This window comes from Ceratotherium simum, chromosome 33 (assembly GCF_057802395.1).
Source record: "Ceratotherium simum simum isolate JZ-2026a chromosome 33, ASM5780239v1, whole genome shotgun sequence".
NCBI classification, from domain to species: Eukaryota; Metazoa; Chordata; class Mammalia; order Perissodactyla; family Rhinocerotidae; genus Ceratotherium; species Ceratotherium simum.
The window spans coordinates 19557747-19581164 of NC_141932.1; the positions used below are offsets into that span (position 1 = coordinate 19557747).

Below are 23418 nucleotides of genomic sequence, written 5' to 3' on the forward strand. Positions count from 1 at the left end.
TAGGTAAGTTTAAAACTAGTCTAGGTCAGGAGAGGGGGAGGGGCGAGAGGTTCTGGCAACTCTCTCCCAAGGTCTGCTTTGCCAAATTTCAAAGACCAGAAAGGTTTGGTTTCCTACAGATTCCTGCATGTACCTTTTCATGTATTGACACTGAAGGGAGGGGCTGTGAGCGGGCAGCCTGGAGATGCCTCATTTGGAAGTTAAGGGGAAGGAAGAGCCTTCTTCCTTTTTTCATTGAGGGTAAAGGGATCTTTCTAGTGATGGGGATGAGAAGCTTGGAATAAGTCAGCAGTGCAGCAAACAGGGCAGCTTGTGTTACTTCTTTTTTGCTTCTGAATACACTCTTTTTGTGGCTGATGGAGATGTGGAAAGTAAAGTTGGTTTCTTTGATTGCTGGGTGTTGAAGTTCAGGGAAGAATATGAAACTTCATCGACCTGAAAGGCAGGAGCAGTGGTCCGTTAAATCAGTGTCACAGGTCAGGCCCTCACCTGGTCTAGTGTGATTCAGTACCACGTGCTATCACCACTTTGAAACTTTTGGCTTTAGAGAAGGACTTTTATCACCCACTATCTCTGCTGGCTAACACCCTGTTGAATGATCATTAGAAGAGAGAGATGATAGTATCTGTACAACAGAATACGATGATAACGACAATGAGAATAAACAAACTAAAAACACAAACAATATGGATGAATCTCACAAAAGAAGTTTGAATGAAAGAAGCCAGACATATATAAGGATATACTGTGTCTTTCATTTATGTAAGAGCATAGATAGGAAAAACTAATCGAGTGCATTGGTAGTCAGGATAGTGGGTACTCTTTGGAGGAAAGTAACTGGAGTGTTTTTTGGGGGAGGATGACATGTTTTGTTTCTTGATGTTGGTGCTGCTTACATGGGTATGTTTAACTTGGGAAAATTCATACATTGTTTAAAGATACTTATGATTTAAGCACTTTTCAGTATATATCTGTATGCTATTGAAAGGTTAAGATGAGAAAAATTTGTGAAAATCATTACAAAGTAAAGAAACTAAGACCTCACATCCACTAGACTGGAAATTATCCTTTGACAGTAAGGGCAGAGTCAGACTGAAGGTAGAGGAGGGGGAATGATCGAGGCCTTCTATGTGTTGGGCACTGTGCTGGATGCTTTACATTTGTATCTCACGTAATTCCTTCAACTTCACTTTGAAGTAGGCAGCATGCCCATTTTACAGATGATAAAACTGAGGATCAGAAAGGGTAAGCTCCTTGCCCAAGGTCACAGAGCTACTAAGAGTCTCAGCCATGATTCAAACACAAGATGGGGGTAATTCCAAAGTCCACATGCTTGCAATGAGGTAGACTCATGGGGGTCATTACCAACACTTCTTTGTTTGCTGTTGCATTGAGGAACTTTGACCCAAACCTGGTCTCACATTCGTGTCTTCATGAATAACCCATTCTACTCAGAGATATTTCCATGAGAAAGTGAACCAGTGACACTGGCTGTGCTTACCTTGTTAGGGGAGTTGTCAGAGTTGCCCTGACCTGGAGAAGCAAAAGAAGAGTTACCAACCCATGGAAATACACAGCTGACTTATGGCCTTAGAACAATGGTGCTCCTAAGCTGTTGTGATTTCTAGCTGAAGGAGGTGGCAGGTGGTGGCAGGGTGGAGTGGGGAGGTGGCCCGTTGTCACTTAAGGAATTAGCTTCCCTCAGAGTGTGTGGTCCAGACCCAGGGCATTAGTACCAGAGGAGGGGCAGGAGTAGAGCCACAGGAGGCCTCAGTCCACTTCTGAAGATTTTTTTCCAGGCCACAAGGCCTTGATTTTTTCCCTGATGTGTTTCTCAGCAACAGGTTTCAGTGGCTAGGCGGGGCATTGAGGCCGACGGCACCCAGAGCACCACAAGACAGGGAAAGTCTCACCAAAAGAGAATGCCCACATCCATAAAGCAGCAGGAGGGGGAAGGAGGAGGCTGAGGAAATGGCTCCTGGAAACATGTCCATCTTACTCAGGCCTGTCTGGCCCAGACAGAGTGAGCATTACTCCCAGGGCTGTATCCCAGGGGAATCTTTTGTGGCTACGAAGGGTGTGATGACCTATGTCAACTTAAGGTTGGGGAGTGGAGACCCCCTCTAAAAATTCAGAAGATAGGTAGTGGTTGGGAATCCAGGATTCCCTGCTAGGGCAGGGCATGTGGTGGAACACACCAGCTGTCACTGGGTGAGGGACTTTACTTATTGTGGTTGGAGGCTGAGGGTTTGTGCTCTGTGAGATCGTGCTGGTCACTTGCACTAAATACATGTCAGACACTGTGACTGCTATTCCCGAGCATAGGATCTTTGATCTTTGAACGAGGAAGGAGACTGTAAGCAGATAATTCCTCAGGGCTCCTCAATGTTCCTTAAACCATGGTGGGTACTGCCTTTCCTCTGAGGTACTCCTTCCTCAGTCTACCCATGATTCCTTCTAGTGTTTACTCCTTTCTTGTTTGCTGGATGTGCACATTTAGGTCCATTCTTTATCAACTGCTTCTGAGCCTACTTCTACCCTGACACCTTTCCCCTTTTGTACGTAGATGCTGCTTTTTTCTCAATTTATTTATTGCCCAAGAGGCCTTTGGTGTTTCTGCTTTTTCTTAGGTTCTCTTCATGTCTTATCCCTCCCTCCTTCGGCTATGGTCCACAGAGCACATGACTCCCTTTCTCGTGCCCCTCCTTTCATTTCCTCATTTGTTTTCCTTCTTGGACCTTGGCTTCCCTGACTGGAGATCAGAGGAACATAATTGGATCTGTGCCCTCTATAAACCAGATGGAGTGGGAATAACCATGTCCAACAGACAGTGGGGTATAGGAAGCATGAAGACCAGGGAAGAAGAGACCTGCAGGAATTAGTTCTGAGAAGCAAGGGTTTAGGAAGGAGGAGGAGCAGATCCAGGCCCACCAACAGAGTTGAAGGCTCCTTCCCTCTCCCAAGCATGGCAGTTCACCTTGGAGAAGAGAAACACTAAGAAAGGTGATCATACCCTCCAGTCTTTCAGATGTACAGAAAGGACACCGGAGCTATCAGAGCTGCCCCAGCCAGGACTCCAACCATGATGCTGTCAAGAGCCCCAGCTGAGAGGCCAGCAGAATTTGGTGGTGTTGGATCATCTGTCATGGAAAGAAAAGAGAAGAATGAGTGAAGGTGATATTATTTTACAGTGGGGGTGCCCTGGGAAATAGCTCTCAACATGGTGTAGTCTCTACTGGTTCTTTCAAGGGATAAATTTTCTGTGGGCAGGTTGCTGTGAGGTGATTAGCTGACTATATCCTTGTAAGTTTTTTCTCCCACTATATTTCTAAGTTGGTGGTCGGACTTCCCTCAGTCTCACCCTGGCCTTTCTGCACTCAGGTGTTTTTGAAGCTCTGGAAATGTGAGAAAGGTTGATGGCTCTTTTCGAATGTTATAACTTCCCACGTTTTCATGGTTGCATCTTTTTCTGTGTACAAGGTGTGGCAGTCATGAAGATGTGCCTCTCAGGTATCTTGTGGTGGGGAGTTAATTGACAAAAGGCCTGGGCTAGTGCACTCTGAAGGCACCATCTCCATTCACAATCACTGTTCACTGCACAGAGACTATGCCTCCCACAGGCTCCCAGCAGAGATCTGAAAGCAATCCCAATTCTGGGAGAAATAATTTTCTCTGATGGGTGACTTTAGTTCAAGGACTCCCTCTCAGCCTTGCAGATACTCTCTTAGAACTGCACTGCAACTAAAGCTCCCTTCCATCTCTTTCTCCTTCACAGGGATCATGCATCGTGGTTGAAGGAATCTCCTAGACTCCTCCATTCCTGCCCCATTTCCCTCACAGGAATTTTCCCCAGTAAAAGTCTTGTATGTATAATCCCATCTTGGCTGTGATTCATGATGAAAACTAACAAACCAGACATGAAACTTTGCACTTAACTCCTTTTTTTTCTCTCCTATATTTAGTCAGTAACCATGTCCCCAGTGTTTTTCTGTGTTATAGCTCCCATCCCCCCCAACATATATTTCTTTTTGCATCTGTTTCTTCTTTTTTATTTCTGTTGCCCTCACCAGTCAACTCAAGACTGATAATTGCTAATGTTAGCAATTAGTATGAGGTACTGTGCCAGGATCTATGCTCTATAATTTACATATATCTCATTTGATTCATGTAATAAAGCTATCAGATAGACATTATTTCCATTTTACAAATGAAAAAACTGAGGCTTACGGTGGTGAAAAAACTTACCTAAAGTCACATTTCTAGTAAAAGGTGGATCTAGAGTCATGTAGTCCTTGCCTCTAGGACTTTCTGATTTCATAGAGGCTGATGATAATAGTAGTAATAATAGAAGCTACAACTTATGCAACATTTCCTCTGAGTGTGGCATTTTGCTAAAGGTTTAATTGAATATTACATTAAATCTTTAAAACAATACCATGAAACAGGGACAATAATCCCTCAGTATCCATGGGGGACTGATTCCAGAACTCCCATCCCGGCCCCCTCCCCCCCGGCAGATACCAAAATCTGTGGATGCTCAAATTCCTTATATAAAATGGCATAGTATTTGCATAGAACCTGCACACATCCTCCCATATACTTTAAATCATCTCTAGATTACTTATAATACCTCATACAATGTAAATGCTATGTAAATAGTTCTTATACCATATTGTTTAGGGAATAATGACAAGAAATAGAAGTCTGCACACGTTCAGTATAGGTGCAAACATAGTAGGCCTTTTGATCCTTGGTTGGTTGAATCTGTGGATGCAGAATATGCGGATACGGAGGGCTGACTGTGCTCTTACTGCAGTTTTCAGTTGATCCCTGAGGCTCAGAGAAGAATCTTGTGCAAGAAGTTTATAATTGTAAATGCTTACATTAAAAAAGAAGAAAGATCTCCAATCAACAACGTAACTTTACAACTTAAGGAATTAGAAGAGAAGAACAAACTAAGCTGAAAGCCAGCCGAAAGAAGGAAGCAATAAAGATTAGAGTGGAGATAAATAAAGTAGACAATGGAAGAACAATATAGAAAATCAATAAAACCTAAAGTTGGTTTTTCACAAAAGGTGAACAAAATTAACAAAGCTATAACTAGATTGACTAAGAAAAAAAGAGAGAAGCTTCAAGTTACTAAAAACAGGAATGAAAGAGGGGACATTACTACCAATTCTACAAAAAAATAAGAATTTTAAGAGTCATATGAATAATTGTATGCCACAAGTTGGATAACCTAAATAAATGGACAAATTCTATGAAACACAAAACCTACAAAGATAGAATCATAAAGAAATAGAAAATATGAATAGACCTATAATTAGTAAGGGGATTGAATCAGTAAAAGCATTTGACAAAATTCAACATTCTTTCATGGTAAACACACTTAAACTAGGAATAGAAAGAAGGTAAGTCAACATAAAACAAGACGTGTATAAAAAACTCACAGCTAACATCATACTCAATGGTGAAAGACTTTTAAGTTTTTGCTCTAAGATCAGGAACAAGTCATGGATGCCTGCTTTTGCCACTTCTATTCAAAATAGTACTGGAAGTCCTAGCCAACAAATAGGCAAGAAAAAGAAATAAAAGGCATCCAAATTGGAAAGGAGAAGTAAAATTTTCTCTTTTGCAGATGATATCATCTTATATGTAGAAAACCCTAAATATCCCAGAAAAACTGTTAGAAGAAATAAACGAATTCAGCAAAGCTACAGGATACTAAGTCAACACATAAAAATCAGTTGTGTTTCTATACACGAACAATGAACAATTTGAAAGGGAAATTAAGAAAATTTTATTTACAACAGCACCAGGAATTATCTTAACCAGGGAGGTGAAAGACTTACACACTGAAAAACTACAAAAACATTGCTGAAAGCAATTAAAGAAGGCATAAATAAATGGAAGGGCATTCCATATTTGTGTATTGGAAGACTTGATATTGTTAAGATGAAAATACTACCCAAAGTGATCTACACATTCAGTGCAATCCCTATCAAAATCCCAATGACCTTTTTTTTTTTTTTTTTTTTTTTTGCAGAAATAGAAAACTCCATCCTAAAATTTATGTGGAATTTCAAGAGACCCCAAATAGCCAAAACAATCTGGAAAAGAAGAACAAGTTGGAGGACTCACACTTCCTGACTTCAGAAATTACTACAAAGCTACAATAATCAAAACAGTGTGGTGCTAGCATAAAGACAGACATACAGACCAATGGAATAGAAAACCCAGAAATAAATCCTTGCAAATATGATCAGCCGTTTTTTTGACAAAAGTATGAAGACCATTCAATGGGGAAAGGACAGTGTTTAAAACTAATGGTATTGGGAAAACTGTGTATCCATGCAAAAGAATGAGGTTGAACTCGTTATCTAACACTATATACAAAAAATTAACTTACAATGGATCAAAGACCTAAGTTTGAGAACTAAAACTATAAAATTCTTAGAAGATAACAGAGTGCAAGTTCATGACATTTGATTTGGCAATGATTTCTTGGATAAGAAACCAAAAGTACAGGCAACAAAGAAAAAATAGATAAATTGGACCTCATCAAAATGAAAAACTTTTGTGGAGCAAATAACATTTTCAAGTAAACAAAAAGACAACCCACAGAATGGGAGAAATAATTTGCAAATCATATCTGTGACAAAGAATTAATATCCAAACATATTAAGAACCATTACAACTCAACAAAACAACAAAAAGGACCCAATTTAAACATGGTCAGAGGAACTGAATAGACATTTCTCCAAAGAGGATATACAAATGGCCAATAAGCACATGAAAAGATGCTCCATATCACTAATCATTAGGGAAATGCAAATCAAAACTACAATGAGATTCCACCTCACACCCATTAGGACGGCTATTATTAAAAAAACCCCAAAAGAAAACAACAAGTGTTGGTAAGGATGTGGAAAAATCGGAACTTCTGTGCATTGCTAGTGAGAATGTAAAACGGTGCAGCGACTGTGGAAAATGGTATGGCAGTTCATCCAAAAATTGAACAAAGAATTTCCATTTGATCCAGCAATTCCACTTCTGGTAAATATGGAAAAGAATTGAGAGTAGGGATATGAACACTCATGGTCATAGCAGCATTATTCACAATAGCCAAAAGATGGAAAGAACCAAAAAGTTCATCAGCTGATGAATGATAAGCAAAATGTGATATATACATACAAGGGAATGTAATTCAGCCTTAGAAAGGAATGAAATTCTGATATATGCTACAACATGGATGGAACATTGACGACATTATGCTAAGTGAAATAAGCCAGACACGAAAGGACAAATACTGTATGATTCCACTTACACAAAGTACCTAGAATAGTCAAATTCATAGAGACAGAAAGTAGAATGATGGTTGCTAGGGACTGCGGTGGGGAAGTGGGGAGTTATTGTTTAATGGGTACAGAGTTTTAGTATAGTAAGATGGAAAATTTCTAGATGGATAGTGGTAATGACAGCACAACAATATGAATGCATTTAATTGCATTAAATGCTATACACTTACAGATGCCTAAATGGTAAATCGTATGAATATTTTAGCACAAAATATTTTACCATTAAAAAAATGGTAACAGAAAAAAAAAAAAGAATCTTGTGTGTGGTTGCACAGAAAAGGCCTGACCCAGGATAAGAAACTTAGAATATTTGATTCTGAGACTAAGCTCTTAACCACTTTGCCATTCTGTTTACCATAATGATCTCTTAATTGATATTCTGCCTCCTATGACTTCTATCCACATTGCACAACAGTGGTAGAGTCATCTTCCCAGGAACACGTAGGATGGGGCAAGTGGTCACTTACATTTCACATCCAGCCTGAGAAGGTCACTTCTGCTGGAACTGACCGGGTTGGAGACCTCACACTGATAATCCCCGGCATCCTCTCTCCTGACGGGGTCTATGGTGAGGGTGCTGTTGTCCTGGGACAGCTTCATCTGCTCTGTGAGCCGTAGACTCTGGTTATTGAAGAACCACTGGATGGAGATCCCAGTGTCATTTGTGAGGCAGGTCAGGACCACAGCGTCCTTATTTTCTGTGACTGTGGTGTTGCTGGCGTGGATGGAGGGCTGTGCCACTGAGTCTGTGCAGAAACAGAGGAGGTGACTGACTGAGAGTGGGGCTGGAGCCTGGGGCCACGGTCCTTCCTCAGAGATCTCAGCCAGTTCTCAGATCCCACAGTCAGCCTCGTAAAGGTGACCCAGAGGATGGCCCTGACCCTGTGAACAATGTTGTAAGTATTTATTCAGGTGACAGTCTGTAAGGAGAGGGCTGCACCTTTTCTCTGACCCCAGATCACCCAAGGATGACCACTGACCGGTTTCCCTGGACATCTCCGTAGTATCAGTACCAGGAACCTCTTCTCAGGCCGTGTGTCCAGCATTTTCATCATTAAGTGGAATTTTTCTCTCATGAACTTTTGTTGCTTTTTTTCTAGCACTTTCTTTGACTCTAAAAAGATCAGGTCCTATTCCATATATACACTTTCGTGTGTGTTTGGGAAGGCAGGCTGTCCGTGTCTGGGGCCAAGGGAACTTTATGTAAGTAGGGAAGGCATTTGCTTCTTGTTAAATAATTTGTTAGGGAATGAGGATGGCCCTGTCCAGTCTTCATAAGCTTAGGCATTGAAGAGTTTTCAGTCAAAGGATTTCTCACTCTGAAGAGTACTTTTACTTTCAGGTCTGTGGATTGAATATCACAGTGAAGGAAATCTCTAGAGAAGTGGTTACTGATTTAACAAAATACCGGCACTCTTAGGAATAGAAGGAAACTAGTGCAACATAGTGAAGGCTTTACATGAAAGGCCCACAGCTTGCAGCATATTCAGTGGTGAAACACTGAAAGATTTTCCTTTAAGATCAGTGGGAGGATGAGGATGCTACTTCCCCCTATTCAACATAGTCCAGATATCCAGCCCAGAAAAATTTTGCAAGAAAAAGAAATAGAATGCATATAAATTGAAAAGGAAGAAGTACAATTACATCTGTTTGCAGATGGCATGAACTTATATGTAGAAAACCATAAAGATTCTACAAAAAACTGTTAGAACTAAGAAACAAATTCAGCAAAGTTGCAGGATAGAAGATCAACATACGAAAATCAGTTGTGTTTCTATAGACTACCAATGAACAACCTGAAAGGGAAATTAAGAAAACAGTTCCATTTACAATAACATCAAAAAAAAGAAAAAACTTAGGAAGTAACTTAACCAGGGAGGTGGAAGACTTGTATACGGAAAAACTACAGAACATTGGAGAAAAAAAGGCATAAATAAATGGAAAGATATTCTGTGTTCATGGATTATAAGATTTAATATTGTTAAGGTGACGATAATACCCAAAGTGATCTAAGATTCAATGCAATCCATATGAAAGTCCCAATGACATTTTTCTGCAGAAATAGAAAAATCCATCCTAAAATTCACATGGAATTTCAAGGGATCCCAAATATCGAAAACAATCTTGGAAAAGAACAAAGTTAGAGGACTCACACTTCCTGGTTTCAAAATTTACTACGAAGCTGCGGTAATCAAAACAGTGTGGTACTAGCATAATGACAGACATATAGACTAATGGAAGAGAATAGAGAGCCCAGAAATAAATCCCTGCATATGTCATCAAATGATTTTTGACAGGGATGCCAAGACCTTCCAATGGGGTAAAATACAATCTTTTCAACAGATGGTGTTCGGAAAACTAGATATCCCTGCAAAAAAAAATGAATATGAACCCTCAGCTAACACCACAAGCAAAAAATTAACTCAAGATGGATCTAAGACCTCAATGTAAGAGCTAAAACTGTAAAAACTCTTAGAAGACAACATACGGTGAAAGCTTCATGACTTTGGATTTGGCGATATTTTCTTGGATCTGAAACCAAAGACACAGGCAACAAAAGGAAGAATAGATAAAGTGGACTTCACCAAAATTAAAAACTTTTGTGCATCAAAGAATACTTTCAACAAAGTGAAAAGACAAAGCACAGAGTAAGAGAAAATATTTGTGAATCATACATCTGATAAGGGATTAACATTCAGAATATATAGAGAACTACAAGTCAACAACAACAAAAAATCCAATCAAAAAATTGGCAAAGGACTTAGACATTTCTCGAAAGAAGATACACAAATGGCCATAGGCACATGAAAAGATGCTCAGCCTCACTCATCATTAGGGAAATTCAAATAAAAAACACAATGAGATACCACTTCATGCCCTCTAGGATGGTTATTATAAAACAACCCAACAGAAAACAACAAGTGTTGGCGAGGATGTGGAGAAAATGGAATTTCTGTGCATTGCTAGCGGGTATGTAAAATGGTGCAGCCACTGTGGAAAATGTTATGGCAGTTCATCAAAAAAATTGAACAAAGAATTGCTGTTTGATACAGCAATTCTGCTTCTGGTATATACGCTAAAGAATGGAAGACAGGGATTTGAACAGATATGTGTACACCCCTGGTCATAGCAGCATTATTCCCAATGGTCAAAAGATGGAAATAACTCAAAAGTTTATCGACTATGATTGATAAGTAAAATGTGATATATATGTATATATGTATGTATATATACATATATATGTATATATGTATATGTATATATATATACACACACACACACACCCACAAAGGAATATATTTCAGCCTTAAAAAGGAATGAAATTCTGATGTTACAACATGGATGGAACATTGAAGACGTTTATGCTAAGTGAAATTAGCCAGACACAAAAGGACAAATATTGTATGCTTCCCCTTATATGAGTTACCTAGACTAGTTGAATACATAGAGAAATTAGAATGGTGGCAGCCAGGGTTTGAAGTAGGGAGTGGGGAGTTATTGTTTATTGGGTACAGAGTTTTACTATGGTAAGATGAAAAAGTTTGGAAATGGATAGTGATTATGGTTGCACTACAATATAATTGTACTAAAGCCCCTGTACTATACACTTAAAAATGGTTAAAATGGTAAATCTTGTGTATATTTTACCACATTAAAAATGGTAACAAAAAAAAAGAATCTTGTGCAAGGTCACACAGGAAATACCAGACTCACAATAAGAAACTTTGTATATTTGATTCAGAGACTGAGGTCTTAACCACTGTGCCATTCTGTGTACTGTAATGGTCTCTAGGTGGATATTCTGCCCTCTGTGACTTCTATCCAATTTTCACACCATTGATAGAGTCACCCATCCTCCCAGGAAGATATGGAATGGGACAAGTGGTCACTTACATTTCACATCCAGCCTGAGGAGGTCACTTTTGCTGGAAGTGACCGGGTTGGAGACCTCACACTGATAATTCCCGGCATCCTCCATCCTGACAGAGTCTATGGTGAGGGTGCTATTGTCCTGGGACAGCTTCATCCTCTCTGTGATGTGCAGAATCTGGTTATTGAATAGCCACAGGATGGAGATCCCAGTGTCATTTGTGAGGCAGGTCAGGACCACAGTGTCCTCATGTTCTGTGACTGTGGTCTTGCTGGCTTGGATGTAGGGCTGTGCCACAGGCTCTGTGGAGAAACAGAGGAGGTGACTGACTGAGAGTATCTCTGGGGCTTGGGGCCATGCTCCTTCCTCAGAGATCTCAAGCACTTCTCATATCCGACTGTGAGCTGTGTAAAGGTGACCGAGAGGATGGCTCTGACCCCTGTAGAAGGACGAGTGTCTTTGTTCAGGTGACGGTCTGTATGGGGAGGGCTGAACCTCCTCTCTGACCCCCTAATCACCGCAGCAGGACCCCAGACTGGTTCCCCATGTCATCTCCATAGTATCAGCAACAGGAACCTCTTCTCAGCCCATGTATCCAGTATCTTCATCATCGAGTGGAATTTTTCTCCCATTAGCTTTTGTGTGACCCTTTGCTAAAGCTTTCTGTGACTTTATGAAAGATCAGGCCTGCTTTTTAGTATGGTAGCTTTAAATAGAGAACCAAAGGTTTTTCTTTTGTTAAATAGTTTGTTAGAGAATGAGGATGGCCCAACCAGTCTTCATGACCTTAGGACATGGAGAAGTTCCAATCCAAAGGATTTTTCTATCTGAATAGGATTTTTACTTCCCGGCCCGTGGACTGAATATCACAGAGAAGGAAATCTCTAGAGAGAAGTGGTCACAGTTTTAATAAAAGGCTGGTACTCTTAGCCATCTCTGTAAACTATAAACTTGGCACTGCTCCTTCCATCCCATGAAGGGACTTCATGGATGAATCTACCTATTCTTCCAAGTGTGCGCCATCATTCACTGCTCTCCCCTGGTATACGTATGTGCTGGTGTCACAGGGGTCATATAGCTGGTGACTTCAGAGCCAGGACACAGCTCAGTCTCTTTTCCCATTTCCCTGCAGCCTGGCCTGAGAAAGGCTCTGGTGTCAGTGGGTGGCACAATTTAGCCAGATTGAGGACAGGCTGCCCATGTACCTTCTCCACATGCCTCTGTCCCACCACAGATGGCGTCAGAGCAGAGTCAGTCAAAAGGCGAGATGGGAGCAGGACCTTCTTCCTTCTCCCTCTGTGAAGCCCCCTCCACTATATGGGGCTTTCGGGGGCTGAGAGAACCCCTCCCCACATTCCAGTCTGGACTCCCATCTCCTGTGGGAAATCAGAGAGCAAGGGGAGGAAGGGTCTGCAGAGATGTAGTGGGATGTTTCAGGGACAGATTTGGGGTTTGTTTTTGTCCCTGGATACAGGATGGGAAATAGTTTCCAGGAGGCTCTTTCCTGAAAACAAGACAGATCTTCACCCCAAAGCCTGGTGCCCATGGTCCAGGGAGCCACTTACCAGAGACTGTGATAGTCTTGACTGTCGTCCCATTGAGGCCAGTGACAGAGTTATGGGCGAGGCAGGTATAGGATCCACTATCACTCGAAGTGATGTTGGGGATGAAGAGCTCCTGTGTGGATTGCTGGGGCCTCCCATTAATAAGCCAGGAATACTGTGCAGGCGGCTTAGAGGCTGCGTGGCAGGAGAGGCTAAGGTTTGCCCCTGCACGGTAATAGGAGTCTGAGGGGGAAATGGTGGGGGCATCCGGACCATCTGGAGCAAACAGAATAAAGACATTTGTGATGTAATCAGAGGGAAGGGGACGCTACTGGTCTGTACAAGGGCCACAGTATCTTTCTGAGCCAGGGCACAACCTTGCTTTAAAAACTCCCAACCATGACCCCTCTGTGTTCACTCAACCTGAGTCTGAGACATTAACCTGTTTCTCCCATCACAAGTTGTTGACCCCGAGCCTCTCAAGACGGAGGCAGCCCGTCCCTTCCTAGTCTTGGCTCAAGGCTGGGCCTGCCCAGATTTGCCTGACACAGGAAGTCATGGCCAGCCTGGTGTCTAGGGCTGAGGGTCTGTGTACTTGAATCTGAGAGGAACGGATGTAGTCTGGCCTCTGGTAGTGTGGATTTGGGCAGACACCCTGGGTCAGGTAGGGACAGAAGTTACTTACAGAGAACATTAAGGTAGAATGAGTCACTGCGATGGGCACTCACTGGGTTTTGGGTTTCACACTCATAGGGTCCTGTGTCATTCCTTGTGACACGGAATAAAGTGAGAGTCCTGTTGTCCGGGGACAGCTCCAGCCAGGTGCTGTTCAGGAGGCTCTGACTGTTGATCAACCACAGGTAGGTCGTGTCCTGAGTCTCAGGTTCACATGTTAACACTACACGGTCCTCATGCTCCACGGGGCTGGGGTTGTTGCATGTGATGTTGGGTTTGGTTAACTCCGCTGCGCACATAACAGAGAGAAAATTGCCTTGTGTGGTACCTTTGATTCCTCTAAATGACTCTTCAATCAGAGTTGGCATCTCTCACTTCTCAGCCAACCTGAGTCCTTAAAAGAATAAGGCAGGTCTGTATATCCCAAGGCAAATGCATAAGGATCTGAGCACTCAGAGAATGTAAGGCCACCTGCTCTATGTCTGGGAGAAAACACAGACTTTCCCAAGTCAAATAAGCATCAGGGTTGGTCATGGAAAGACAGAGGACTGGGAGTCAGAGACCACCCAGTGCTTCTCCTTGTTCTTCACTGACCAGCTAACTCTCTGACCAACCTTGGAGTCATCACCTGGAATGTGTGGGTGCTGAGGCCCTTTCTATTGCACAGATCTACATTGCCTAGCATAGATGTGTTTTACTTGAGGATTTGCTTTCCAGGGTTATCCTAGAGACGGGTAATGATGGGCCTTCCTATAGTTCTTAAACCCAGAGAAGACTGAGCAGCATAGCCTGGAACTGGGTATTTCAGCAGAAATACTACACTGGGAGATCAGGAGCAAGCCCAGAGGTCAGTTCGGTACTCAGGCTGCAGGGCCATGAAGTGGGGCAGGTCTTCCCAGGTGTTCCATGGTGACTGGTATGAGACAGTGACTCCATAAAGGATAGAGCAGAGTTAAGACTAGAAATGATCCAGAAAAGAGTGAGGGGGACAGGCGGGGGCTGGCTGGCTTTGGCAGCAGAACCATGTGCTCTGCCCTTGGTCTTTAAAGTCTCCTCTCCCACTGCAGAGGGCAGCGAGGACCATGTTGATCTTTCCTGAAATACAAGTCAATGTTTTCAAATGCATAAGGACTGACCAGTGGAAAGTGGGGGGAGGAATCTATCCCTCATGGGCCATTTTTAAACACAATTATGAGACAGAAATCTGAGGAGAAGGTAAATTGTTTCCATGTTGAAATTTAATATTAATGCCCCAAAGATCTAAGACCAGTTTCTGGAGGAATATCTCTCTAGAGAGAATTAAAGGTCATAGACCAAGTTCTGCAGTCCAACCAGGATCACATTATCATCAAAGGAAGTTGCTGAAGTGGGTTTGAAATCAGTGGCCCCCCGGGTAGAGAGAGACATGTGAGTCCTGTTATGATGACATAATTGATTAGGCAGCAAGTCTGATGTGTCTGTTATATAAAGGGAGGAATGCTACCAAATTAGTTGAAATTATATGTGTTATGTTAGTACAGTTAGGAAAGAGGTCTCTGTCACCAATTTATATGGACAGTCAGGTAAAATGGGAAGAAGGTCCAATGTTTACATGTGGCTCTCTTTCAACCTCAGGAAACATAAGTTTGATCAAATTCATCCAAATTGGGCAGTGTCTAAGTGAAAGGACAGTGGCTGGTGGATCCCTCCATCTGAGAGCATCCCACCCTATGGTAAAGGTGCCATCGTGAGGACCTATGTGGGTGAAATAGGCAGTAAACCAGTCAGACGGTACAGGGTCTGGCCAGCCCCAGCTTGGGAAGGTCTCAGGAACCACTGGAGGAACAGGAGCCTCACCAGGATGAGGATCTGGGCTAGCAGCCAAAGGGGTGAAATGAGCCTGTGAGCTTTCAGGGACTGTAGACCTGTCCTTCTGCCTTTGACTCTTGGTTAAGTCATGTAGAGAGTAGATCAAGGGGTCACAGGGCCCTGTCATGTGGCATGTTCCACTTGTTGACATTGTGGAGTGAAAGAGCCCTGGATGGGGCACAATGGAAGCTCATTCTCCTGGTGACCTGGCGAAACTAGCTCATGATGGGGCCTCAAGGAGCTGCTGCTCCGACTGATTTCTCTGTTCTTTACTCTTGCCCAGGAGGGTGGGCCTGACTGCAGGTGTTAGTGGGAGAATTCAAGGAAGGGTTAGAGTGGAGGAACAGGGGCAGTCCCAGCTGGAATGATGGGAGAGGAAGATGAGGGATGTGGAAGGAGCAGAGAGAGCCAGAAATGTCCAAGGTCATGAGCAATGGGGGTTACAAGATACTTCAGAGATCCCAGGCACCAAGAGCCCATGGCTGCCCCAGGAGCAGGGCCAGAACAGCCCTGAAAACCCTCCTATGCCTGAGCAGCTGCACAGTCATAAGACTCTTCTCTCAGAGTGGCCTCAGGAGCTGGGGGTCAGAGGGGTGGAACACGGGTCTCAGCCCCAGGAGAGACAGAGAACAAGTGTGGTCATAACTTCCTAGGATTCTGCTTCCAGATTCCAGTCTGTGAAGATAATATGGACCATTCATTCATTCATTCATTCACCATTCATTCCTTCCCTCCTTCATGAAAGAGCAGTTCAGTTGTTGGGACCTGCGCTGGTTGCAGGTGTAGAGTGGGAAGTGAGAAAGCAAAGTCCTTCCCTTTATATTCCAGTGGGATTGACACCAACACATCAGGAAACAAATAAGTAATTTCAAGTCCAGTGCAGGAAGATGTGCATCAGCCACCTGAGAAGGCGGCCTGGACTTTCCCTGCATTGACTCTGATTGTTGATGCAGGTAATTTAGTTCTTGAGTAAAAACAGGTTAATCTCAATTTGCTTTCCATCCCCAGACAAGAAATTCTACTTTGAGCTGTGGATCTCTAAGAGGAATGGATCTGATCCAATGGCTGGTCTTGGGGTCCATAGAGGCCTAATAAGGCCCCCGGGGTGGTGGAAAGGTCAGGGCTGTGGCTACACGAAGATCTTGCTGTGACTCTGATCTGCTGTTCATGGTCTGTGTGACCCTGATTCAACGACTGTATCTTCCTGTGCCTCAATTTCCCCTGAATAAAATCAGGTAAATTGTAAAAGGTCTCTGGATTACAATATGGTCTGTGAATTAACCTTGAAACATCCCCAAATACCTGACCTAAAGCTTAGTATGGAGGAGCTGCCCAAATAAACGGCATTCAAGAGAGAAGGAGAGCTCCTTGTACCTGATCCCTGGTGGATGAGGAGATCCCAGGAGCATCTTCTGTCCTCTATTCCTCCCTGGGGATGGTGACCATCCTCTGGAGTCCTCTATGCCCCCAGGGCAGTTGGCTAATGGCCTGGGGACCTCGTCCATCTGTGCTCTCCATGCCAAGTCTCAGATGAAGGATCAGACTCCACCCCTGCCCAGATGTGGTTCTTAGGGCCGAGCCCTCTCTGGTAACCAGCTCAGGAGCCTCAGGACTTGGGGAGCCAGGAAATCATTGCTCCCAGTAAGCTCAGCCCTGGAAGACAAAATATAACCTTGGCACAGGCTCCCCAAGGTGACTGGAGTCAGGAGCCGTGAGATACGGGTCTAGGCAGGGTCTTTCCAGGCATAGCCTCCTTGTGAGGATCCCAGGGGACCCCTCAGGCCAGGCCCTGACCCAGCTGTGCAGGGTCTTCCTCAGGGTCATGTTCATGGGGAGGAGCCCAGGGGGCTGAACTGAGACTGATCTCCCTCTGCTGAGTTACTCTCATCAGATTAGTCCTTTTCTCTGCAGGAAATGTCTGCAGGGGCTGGATTCTGGGAAGGGTATTCTGATCTTTTGAAGTTTATCTCCACTGTGTGTGTCCTGCACTAAATGCTCAAACCTCAACATGAGACATAATGCAGAGGAGGATGTAGGCACAGTCCAGGCCTGTCAATTCTGTGTGTGTGAAGTAGAATTCACCCCACCCAACACCCAGAGTTCAGAGAGGAATCACTCACGGTATACGCGGAGCTGTCCAGTTCCTACTTCAGTTAGCAAAGTTGTCTTTATGACTTGTAGGGTGTAGAATCCTGTGTCCTCCTGGGTGACGTTCTGCAACAGCAGGGATCCATTGGAATATATTATCTCCCGACTACTGTATGCAGGCCCTTGGGTAGTTAATTGTGTGTTTATCAAATATGACACAATTTGTTGCTTTGAATCTACTCCTTCCCCTTTGTACCAGCCGAAGCCGAAAAGATTCCCAGGCAGACTGGAGACAAGGAGAAGAACATCCTTCCTTTCAGCAGCATTGGACGGCACCGATTCAATAGTGAGTTGGGCAGTGCTGGGCGGGTTCCTGAAGGTTAGGAGTGAGACTAAGAGGGGAGAGAGAGAGATCAATCAATATTTGGACCTATGTATTGGGATGGAAAGATGAGGCCCTGGGTCCTGAGCAGGTCTCTTCATCTCTTAGACATGGAGTGTGCGTGTGTGTGTGTGTGTGTGTGTGTGTGTGTGTGTGTCTCCTACTGGCCAAGGTCAGCAGCATGACCACCATTACTTCAGCCCCTCTGAACTTGTTATTTCCTCTGTTCCCAACACTCTTCCGAGGTGTCGGCCCAGCTTATTCCCTCACTGCCCTTAGAGCCCTGCTCACTCTCCAGGGTGTCCTTGGGAGATGACTTCACTGGCCATTTGCTCTAAAGACCCTCTATCTTCACTTTCTGACCTTTCTCTGCTGTCTTGCCTGCATGGCACTTGTCAGTCCCTGACATCACATTCAGATTTCTTTGCTTGTTCATCTTCCTCCCCATGGAATGTGAGCTCCTGAGGGCAGGGACTTGTCTGATCTTGTTGTTCCCCCAGTGCCTGGAACAGGCTGCAAACACCTGTGGATGAATGAATGAGTGTTCCCAGGGTCCTCCACATCCTAGTGTTTATTTGTCAATTTCTGAGGTTTATTAGTAATGACAATGTTTGGTGCCCCTGGTTATTGTTTCTTTCTGAAGTGTCACTCTGATGTAGTTATTTTCAAAATGTAACTTGAAAAACATATAGCAATTGAGGATTTCCTGCCCCTCTCCAATTCCAGTTCACGATTTTCCTGTTCCTGAGCCCCCTCCACATATCCTACTCTGCTCCCATGTCCTCTCCCTTCAGGTCTGAAAGGAAGTCCTTTATACCCTCTCAGATCCCTGTCCTCCCCAGGAGACCCCAGCCACTCCCTGTCCTCTATCTCCTGCCCACCCTCAGGGAATCCTCCCCTCTTACCTGCCAGCAAAAGCCCCTGCCAGGGGCTGTGCCCTCTGTGGGCAGGGGCTGAGGAGGGCTCCATGGTGTCTGCTGCCTGCTCTGTCCCTCCCTCTGTGAGAAGAGCCTGGGCTCCAGAAGTGCTCACAACTGCCGCTGTGCAGGTGCTTCAGCTCTGCTGTCCTTCCTGCCTCTGCACTGAGCCTCCTCCAGGGGCAGGAGTGCTTAGTGGGGTCACATGCACTGGGGGCGTGGTCTCTGCCCAGGTCCCTCCCTCTCCTCCTCTCATTCCTGCCTCCCTAGTCCCCTCCTTCTCCTTTCCTTTCTGTCTACATTTTGGATCCCTGGGAACTGCAGAAGCCTCTCCCTCTTTAGCTGTGATTCCCTCCATACACACACATAAACACACACACACCCACACACACAGACACACACACACACGCTTGTGTTTGGACAAGCACAAGCCTGGAGCACTGGTGTCCTGGGCAGTCCCCACAACTCTGGGTCAGGGAGCATAGTCATTTTCCCCTGCAGCCCTTTCTCTTTCACATTTGATTTTTCTTTTCAGAGCAGGAGTTCTGGGGCTACATCGGGAACTCTTATCACAGGGATGTCCCTCCTGCTCTGTGTCAGAATCACCTGTGGAACTTTGTAGAGATTGTGAATGTCCAGGTGACGCCTTAGAAATGCTACTTTAGCAGCTTCCCAGGTTTGTGGATACCCAGCCAGGCTGAGACCCCATTTTATGGGATGGGGCTGCTTCTTCCCTTCTCCTGTTCAGAATCAGAAGATCCTGTTAAGATGCAGATTCTGACCCGGCAGGTGTGGGGTGGACCCGAGAGTCTGCATCTAACAGCCTCTCAGGTGATGCTGATCACACCGGCCTGTGGGGCACCCATCCAATAGCAAGGCTGATGGAGATCCCTCTGCCCTGAGATAACAACCCGCCAACCCCAGCATTGGCCTGTGCTGTGTCCTGGCCTTGGGTCTGTCAGCACCACAGAGATACCCAGAGGTTTCCAAACCCGGAGGATTATTTCTCTTTTGACAGAGAAACCCGGTTGGGCACCAGGGTCTTCCCATTGTCCTCAAATGCTCTAGGAAGGTTGGATTTACTCCCAACAGGAAGGTTACAAAGATGACTCTGGGGGTGAGAAAGGGGCAGGCTGAGTGATGACTGGTGATGGGACCCGCCCTCCATCTCTGAGTGTCACCAGCCTGGCCTCTTCTTCCAGTGACAGAGACCCAGTACTGGTGTCTTAGGACCTACAGTTCTCAGGGTGAAGGGGGAGATTTCCTGCATGTTCTGGGTGAGAGGACTGCGGTGGTGGACCTTCTGGGAGTGAATAGGGATTTGACATCCCACTGCTAGGAGGTCCCTGTCCTCCCTCCTGACTCTACAAGGGGAAAGGCCCATCTCGGAGAGAGCACTGCTGGCCTCCTCCCATGCTGATACCAGTGCCCCCGTGTCCACACGGAACATATTCTGACCCCCAGGTGTCACACAGGGATGACAGGCTTCTGTTGTGTGGTTTCCTTCATCTATCTAATGAGTATTTTCTGAGCATCTGTGATGTGTCAGGCCCTGATGTGTGCCCTGGGAACTCCACAGAGAAGAGGACACACGTGGGCCCTGAGGTCACGGAGTTTACCTTGTGACAGGGAGACAGGCACTCAGAGAAAATCATGTAACTAAGGAGTTAATTGTAATTGAGAGAATGGCGATGAAGGGAAAGTGTCTGGTGTGTCAGGAGCATGTAATGAAGTCTCAGTTGGTCTGGGGATCACTGAGAGCACCCTGAGAAAGTGACCTTTTGCTGAGACCTGAAGTGTGAGTGGACGTTCATCCCATAAAGGAAGAATGGTGTGGAGGGAGGAGATGCCTACAGAGGGAGCAGCCTTTAAGGGGGTTGATGCCAGGCTGGGTGGAGGGGCTGAGAGAGTCAAGTGTGGGGAGCTTGGAGAGCGAGGAGGACGGTGGACTGAGTGAGGTTGGTGAGGAACAGACCCTACTGGGGTGGGCGATGCTGAGGGAGGTCAGCAGCTCCCTGGGGAGGCTCCAGGCTGTAGAGTAGCTCTGCTGCCCTCTGCTGCACAAGGACGGAAGCGCAGAAGGCAGAGTCATAATGCCATGCTGCTCTGCACGTTTATTCAACATCAGTTCATAGACATTTCACACAGGTCACATATCATGTTAATGCTCTATCATATTCCCGCTCTGTGAGTCCCAATCTCTGTTGCTGTAAGTGCATTGGCCCTGCCTCTTTCCTCAGTGACATCACCAAACTCAGATTCCCAGGAAAGCGTATCAGTTTGTGTTTGTCTCTGTAAGTTACACTATGCATGCCGTTGGGTGGAGTGATGTGTGTGGTTGGAGCGAGGGCTGGTGGTTCTGTGGGAAGAAGGAGGAGCAGAGAACCAGAGATGTCAAGAGGGAAAGGTCTGTGTCAGGGGAGCAGAGGGGGAAGGACGGACAAGTCAACTTCCTTTCTCACTCCCAGGGCCTGGTTCCCAAACAGGAACCCTGATTCTGGGAACACACAGCACCACACACCTCTCTGTGTCCCTGGGTCAGGTGAGATGGGAGCTGCTTCCTCTCCTGTTCATCAGGACCTGGGCCTCACGTGTGCCCTGTGCCCATGGCTTAACTCTCAAGTGTTAAGTCCACATTGATCCAGGGTTGTTGTAGGCACTCTCTGTGCATATCAGCTGTGAATGGAGAAGCCCTGGTCCTGAGATGGCTTCACACACACAGTCCCACACAGTGCCCAGGCTGGGCCCTCACAGTGCCTGTTTTTTACCTCTTCTCCCCTGCCCATGCCTGGGGTTTCTTTCTTGTACCACCTTCTCCCTGGGCCTCTGTGGACAGACTCACCCAGTAGCCTCACTGGCTCCCATTCCAGGCAGCTGCTTCTATGCTTGCTGCCCCCTCACAATCTCTGGGCCTCACTAGCCTCTCGTTTATTCTGACCCCTGACCCCTGTGAGGGAAGAAGGAGGAAGCTGAGATTGGCGCTCTCCAAGGTTCTGCACTTTCTGAGTAGCTTGAGAGTGAGGAATCCCGATGTGTCAATGGAATCATTATCGTGTCTCCTGGTGGAAGAATTCCTCTCTTTGGAACTAAGACCTCTAGGCCAGCAGACCATAATGTCCTGGGGACAGGAAGCAGAGATCTTGCTAGTGGATCACTCGAGGGATAGTGAGTGGTGTCACTCCCATTTTCACCCCTTGATTCCAGGACCTGAGAACCATGGGTATGGGAGAAGCAGCACCACATATTGGACACTGATTCAGAGCGTATACTAGAGTACCTTCCCCCAGCCCTGCAAGGTACTTCCACCTAACTGGTGCTGTAACTGAGTTTCCAATAGGCAATTCCACTTTTCTATCAAGCCAGCTGCTTCAGGATGGTAGGACTGGTGGATTCCATGAGAATTGGCCCATTGCTGCATTTCATTTGCTATGAAGTGAGTCCCTTGATAAGAAGCAATGCTGTGTGGAATACCATGATGGAGGATAAGGCATTCTGTGAGTTCACAAATGGTGGTTTTGGCAGAAGCATTGTGTACAGGGAAGGCAAATCTGTGTCCAGAGTAAGTGCCTATCCGAATAAGAACAAAATGCTGCCTCTTCCATAACAGAAATGGTCCAGTGTAATCAGCCTGCACTAGGTAGCTGGCTGATCACCCTGGGGAATGGTGCCATATCGGGGGCCCAGTGTTGGTCTCTGAGTTGGCAGACAGGGCACTCAGTGGTGGCCATAGCTAGGTTGGTCTTGATGAGCGGAAGTCCGAGTTGCTGAGCCCATGCATAACCTCCATCCCCGCCACCATGGCTGCTTGGTTCATGAGCCCACCAAGCGATAACAGGAGTGAGTGCGGAAAGAGGCTGACTGGTGTCTACAGAATGGGTCATCCTATCCATTTGATTATTAAAATCCTCCTCTGCTGAGGTGAATGGTGAGCATTCAGAGAGGTTTGTCCACATACTTCTTGCCCAGACCTCCTTGTCACCAGTTTTCCAATCATGTTCTTCCCAAGTCCCTGACCATCCAGCCAAATCACTGGCCACAGCCCATGAATCAGCATATAATCGCACATCTGGCCATTTCTCCTTCCAAGCAAAAGAACAACCAGGTGCACTGCCCGAAGTTCTGCCCACTGAGAGGATTTCCCTTCACCACTGTCCTTCAGGGAAGTCCCAGAGAGGGGCTGTAGGGCTGCAGCTGTCCACTTTCACATGGTGCCTGCACATCCCACAGAACCATCTGTAAACCAGGCCTGAGTCTTCTCTTCCTCCATCAACTGATAGTAGTGAACTCCCCTTGGGTGTGATTGGGAGAGAGAAGACAGTGTAGCAGAGGTGGGACCAATGGCATTTGGACCACTTCTTCATGTAACTTGCTTGTGCCCTCAGGGCCTGCTCAGGCCGGATCATGTATATACCACTTCCATTTGATGATGCAGTGCCGCCGTGCACGCCCAGCTTTATGGCTTGATGTTCAGACAACACCCAGTTCAAGATGGAACTAGTATCAGTTCAGAGCCTGTGTCCAGTAACCCCCAAAGGTCTGATTATTTCCTTTTCCCCAGTGCACATGCAGCTCAGGTTGCATGATAATTGGGCAGCCCATGGTCAAGTGTTCAGTCTCTACTAAGTTCCAGTAGCAAGCCAAAGGCTGTTTCTCAAAATGAGGGTCGTTATCCTCAGAGGATAGCAAGGCTTTGCTCCAAGATTCTAAGGGTCTGCGCTGTGATTCACTTATGTGC

At 45.4% G+C, this 23418-nt stretch overlaps 1 protein-coding gene across 2 annotated transcripts; it reads right to left on the reverse strand.

Annotated features, from left to right (window-relative positions):
- Positions 1-328: 328 nt before the first annotated feature.
- Positions 329-18836, reverse strand: LOC147912874 (cell adhesion molecule CEACAM6-like). Of its 2 annotated transcripts, XM_087421693.1 has the most exons (9): positions 18672-18836; positions 17417-17776; positions 13459-13737; positions 12795-13049; positions 11253-11531; positions 7826-8104; positions 3014-3140; positions 1502-1533; positions 329-435 (listed from the first exon to the last, which is right to left on the reverse strand). In XM_087421693.1, the coding sequence occupies exons 1-7, from the start codon at positions 18733-18735 to the stop codon at positions 3025-3027; spliced, it is 1632 nt and encodes a 543-aa protein (XP_087277819.1). In that variant the 5' UTR covers positions 18736-18836; the 3' UTR covers positions 329-435; positions 1502-1533; positions 3014-3024. The 2 variants fall into 2 exon arrangements, with proteins under 2 accessions (XP_087277819.1, XP_087277820.1); XM_087421694.1 differs by lacking the exons at positions 329-435; positions 1502-1533; positions 3014-3140 and having other exon boundaries at positions 7818-8104.
- Between the last annotated feature and the right edge of the window lie 4582 nt (positions 18837-23418).

Coding starts and splice junctions, on each gene's coding strand:
- LOC147912874 (XM_087421693.1), bottom strand. CDS start 18,735: ATGGAGCCCTCCTCAGCCCCTGCCCACAGAGGGCACAGCCCCTGGCAG. Junction 17,777..18,671: donor GCAGGGGCTTTTGCTGGCAG/GTAAGAGGGGAG, acceptor CTCCCCTCTTAG/TCTCACTCCTAACCTTCAGG. Junction 8,105..11,252: donor CCTCAGGCTGGATGTGAAAT/GTAAGTGACCAC, acceptor GTTTCTGCACAG/ACTCAGTGGCACAGCCCTCC.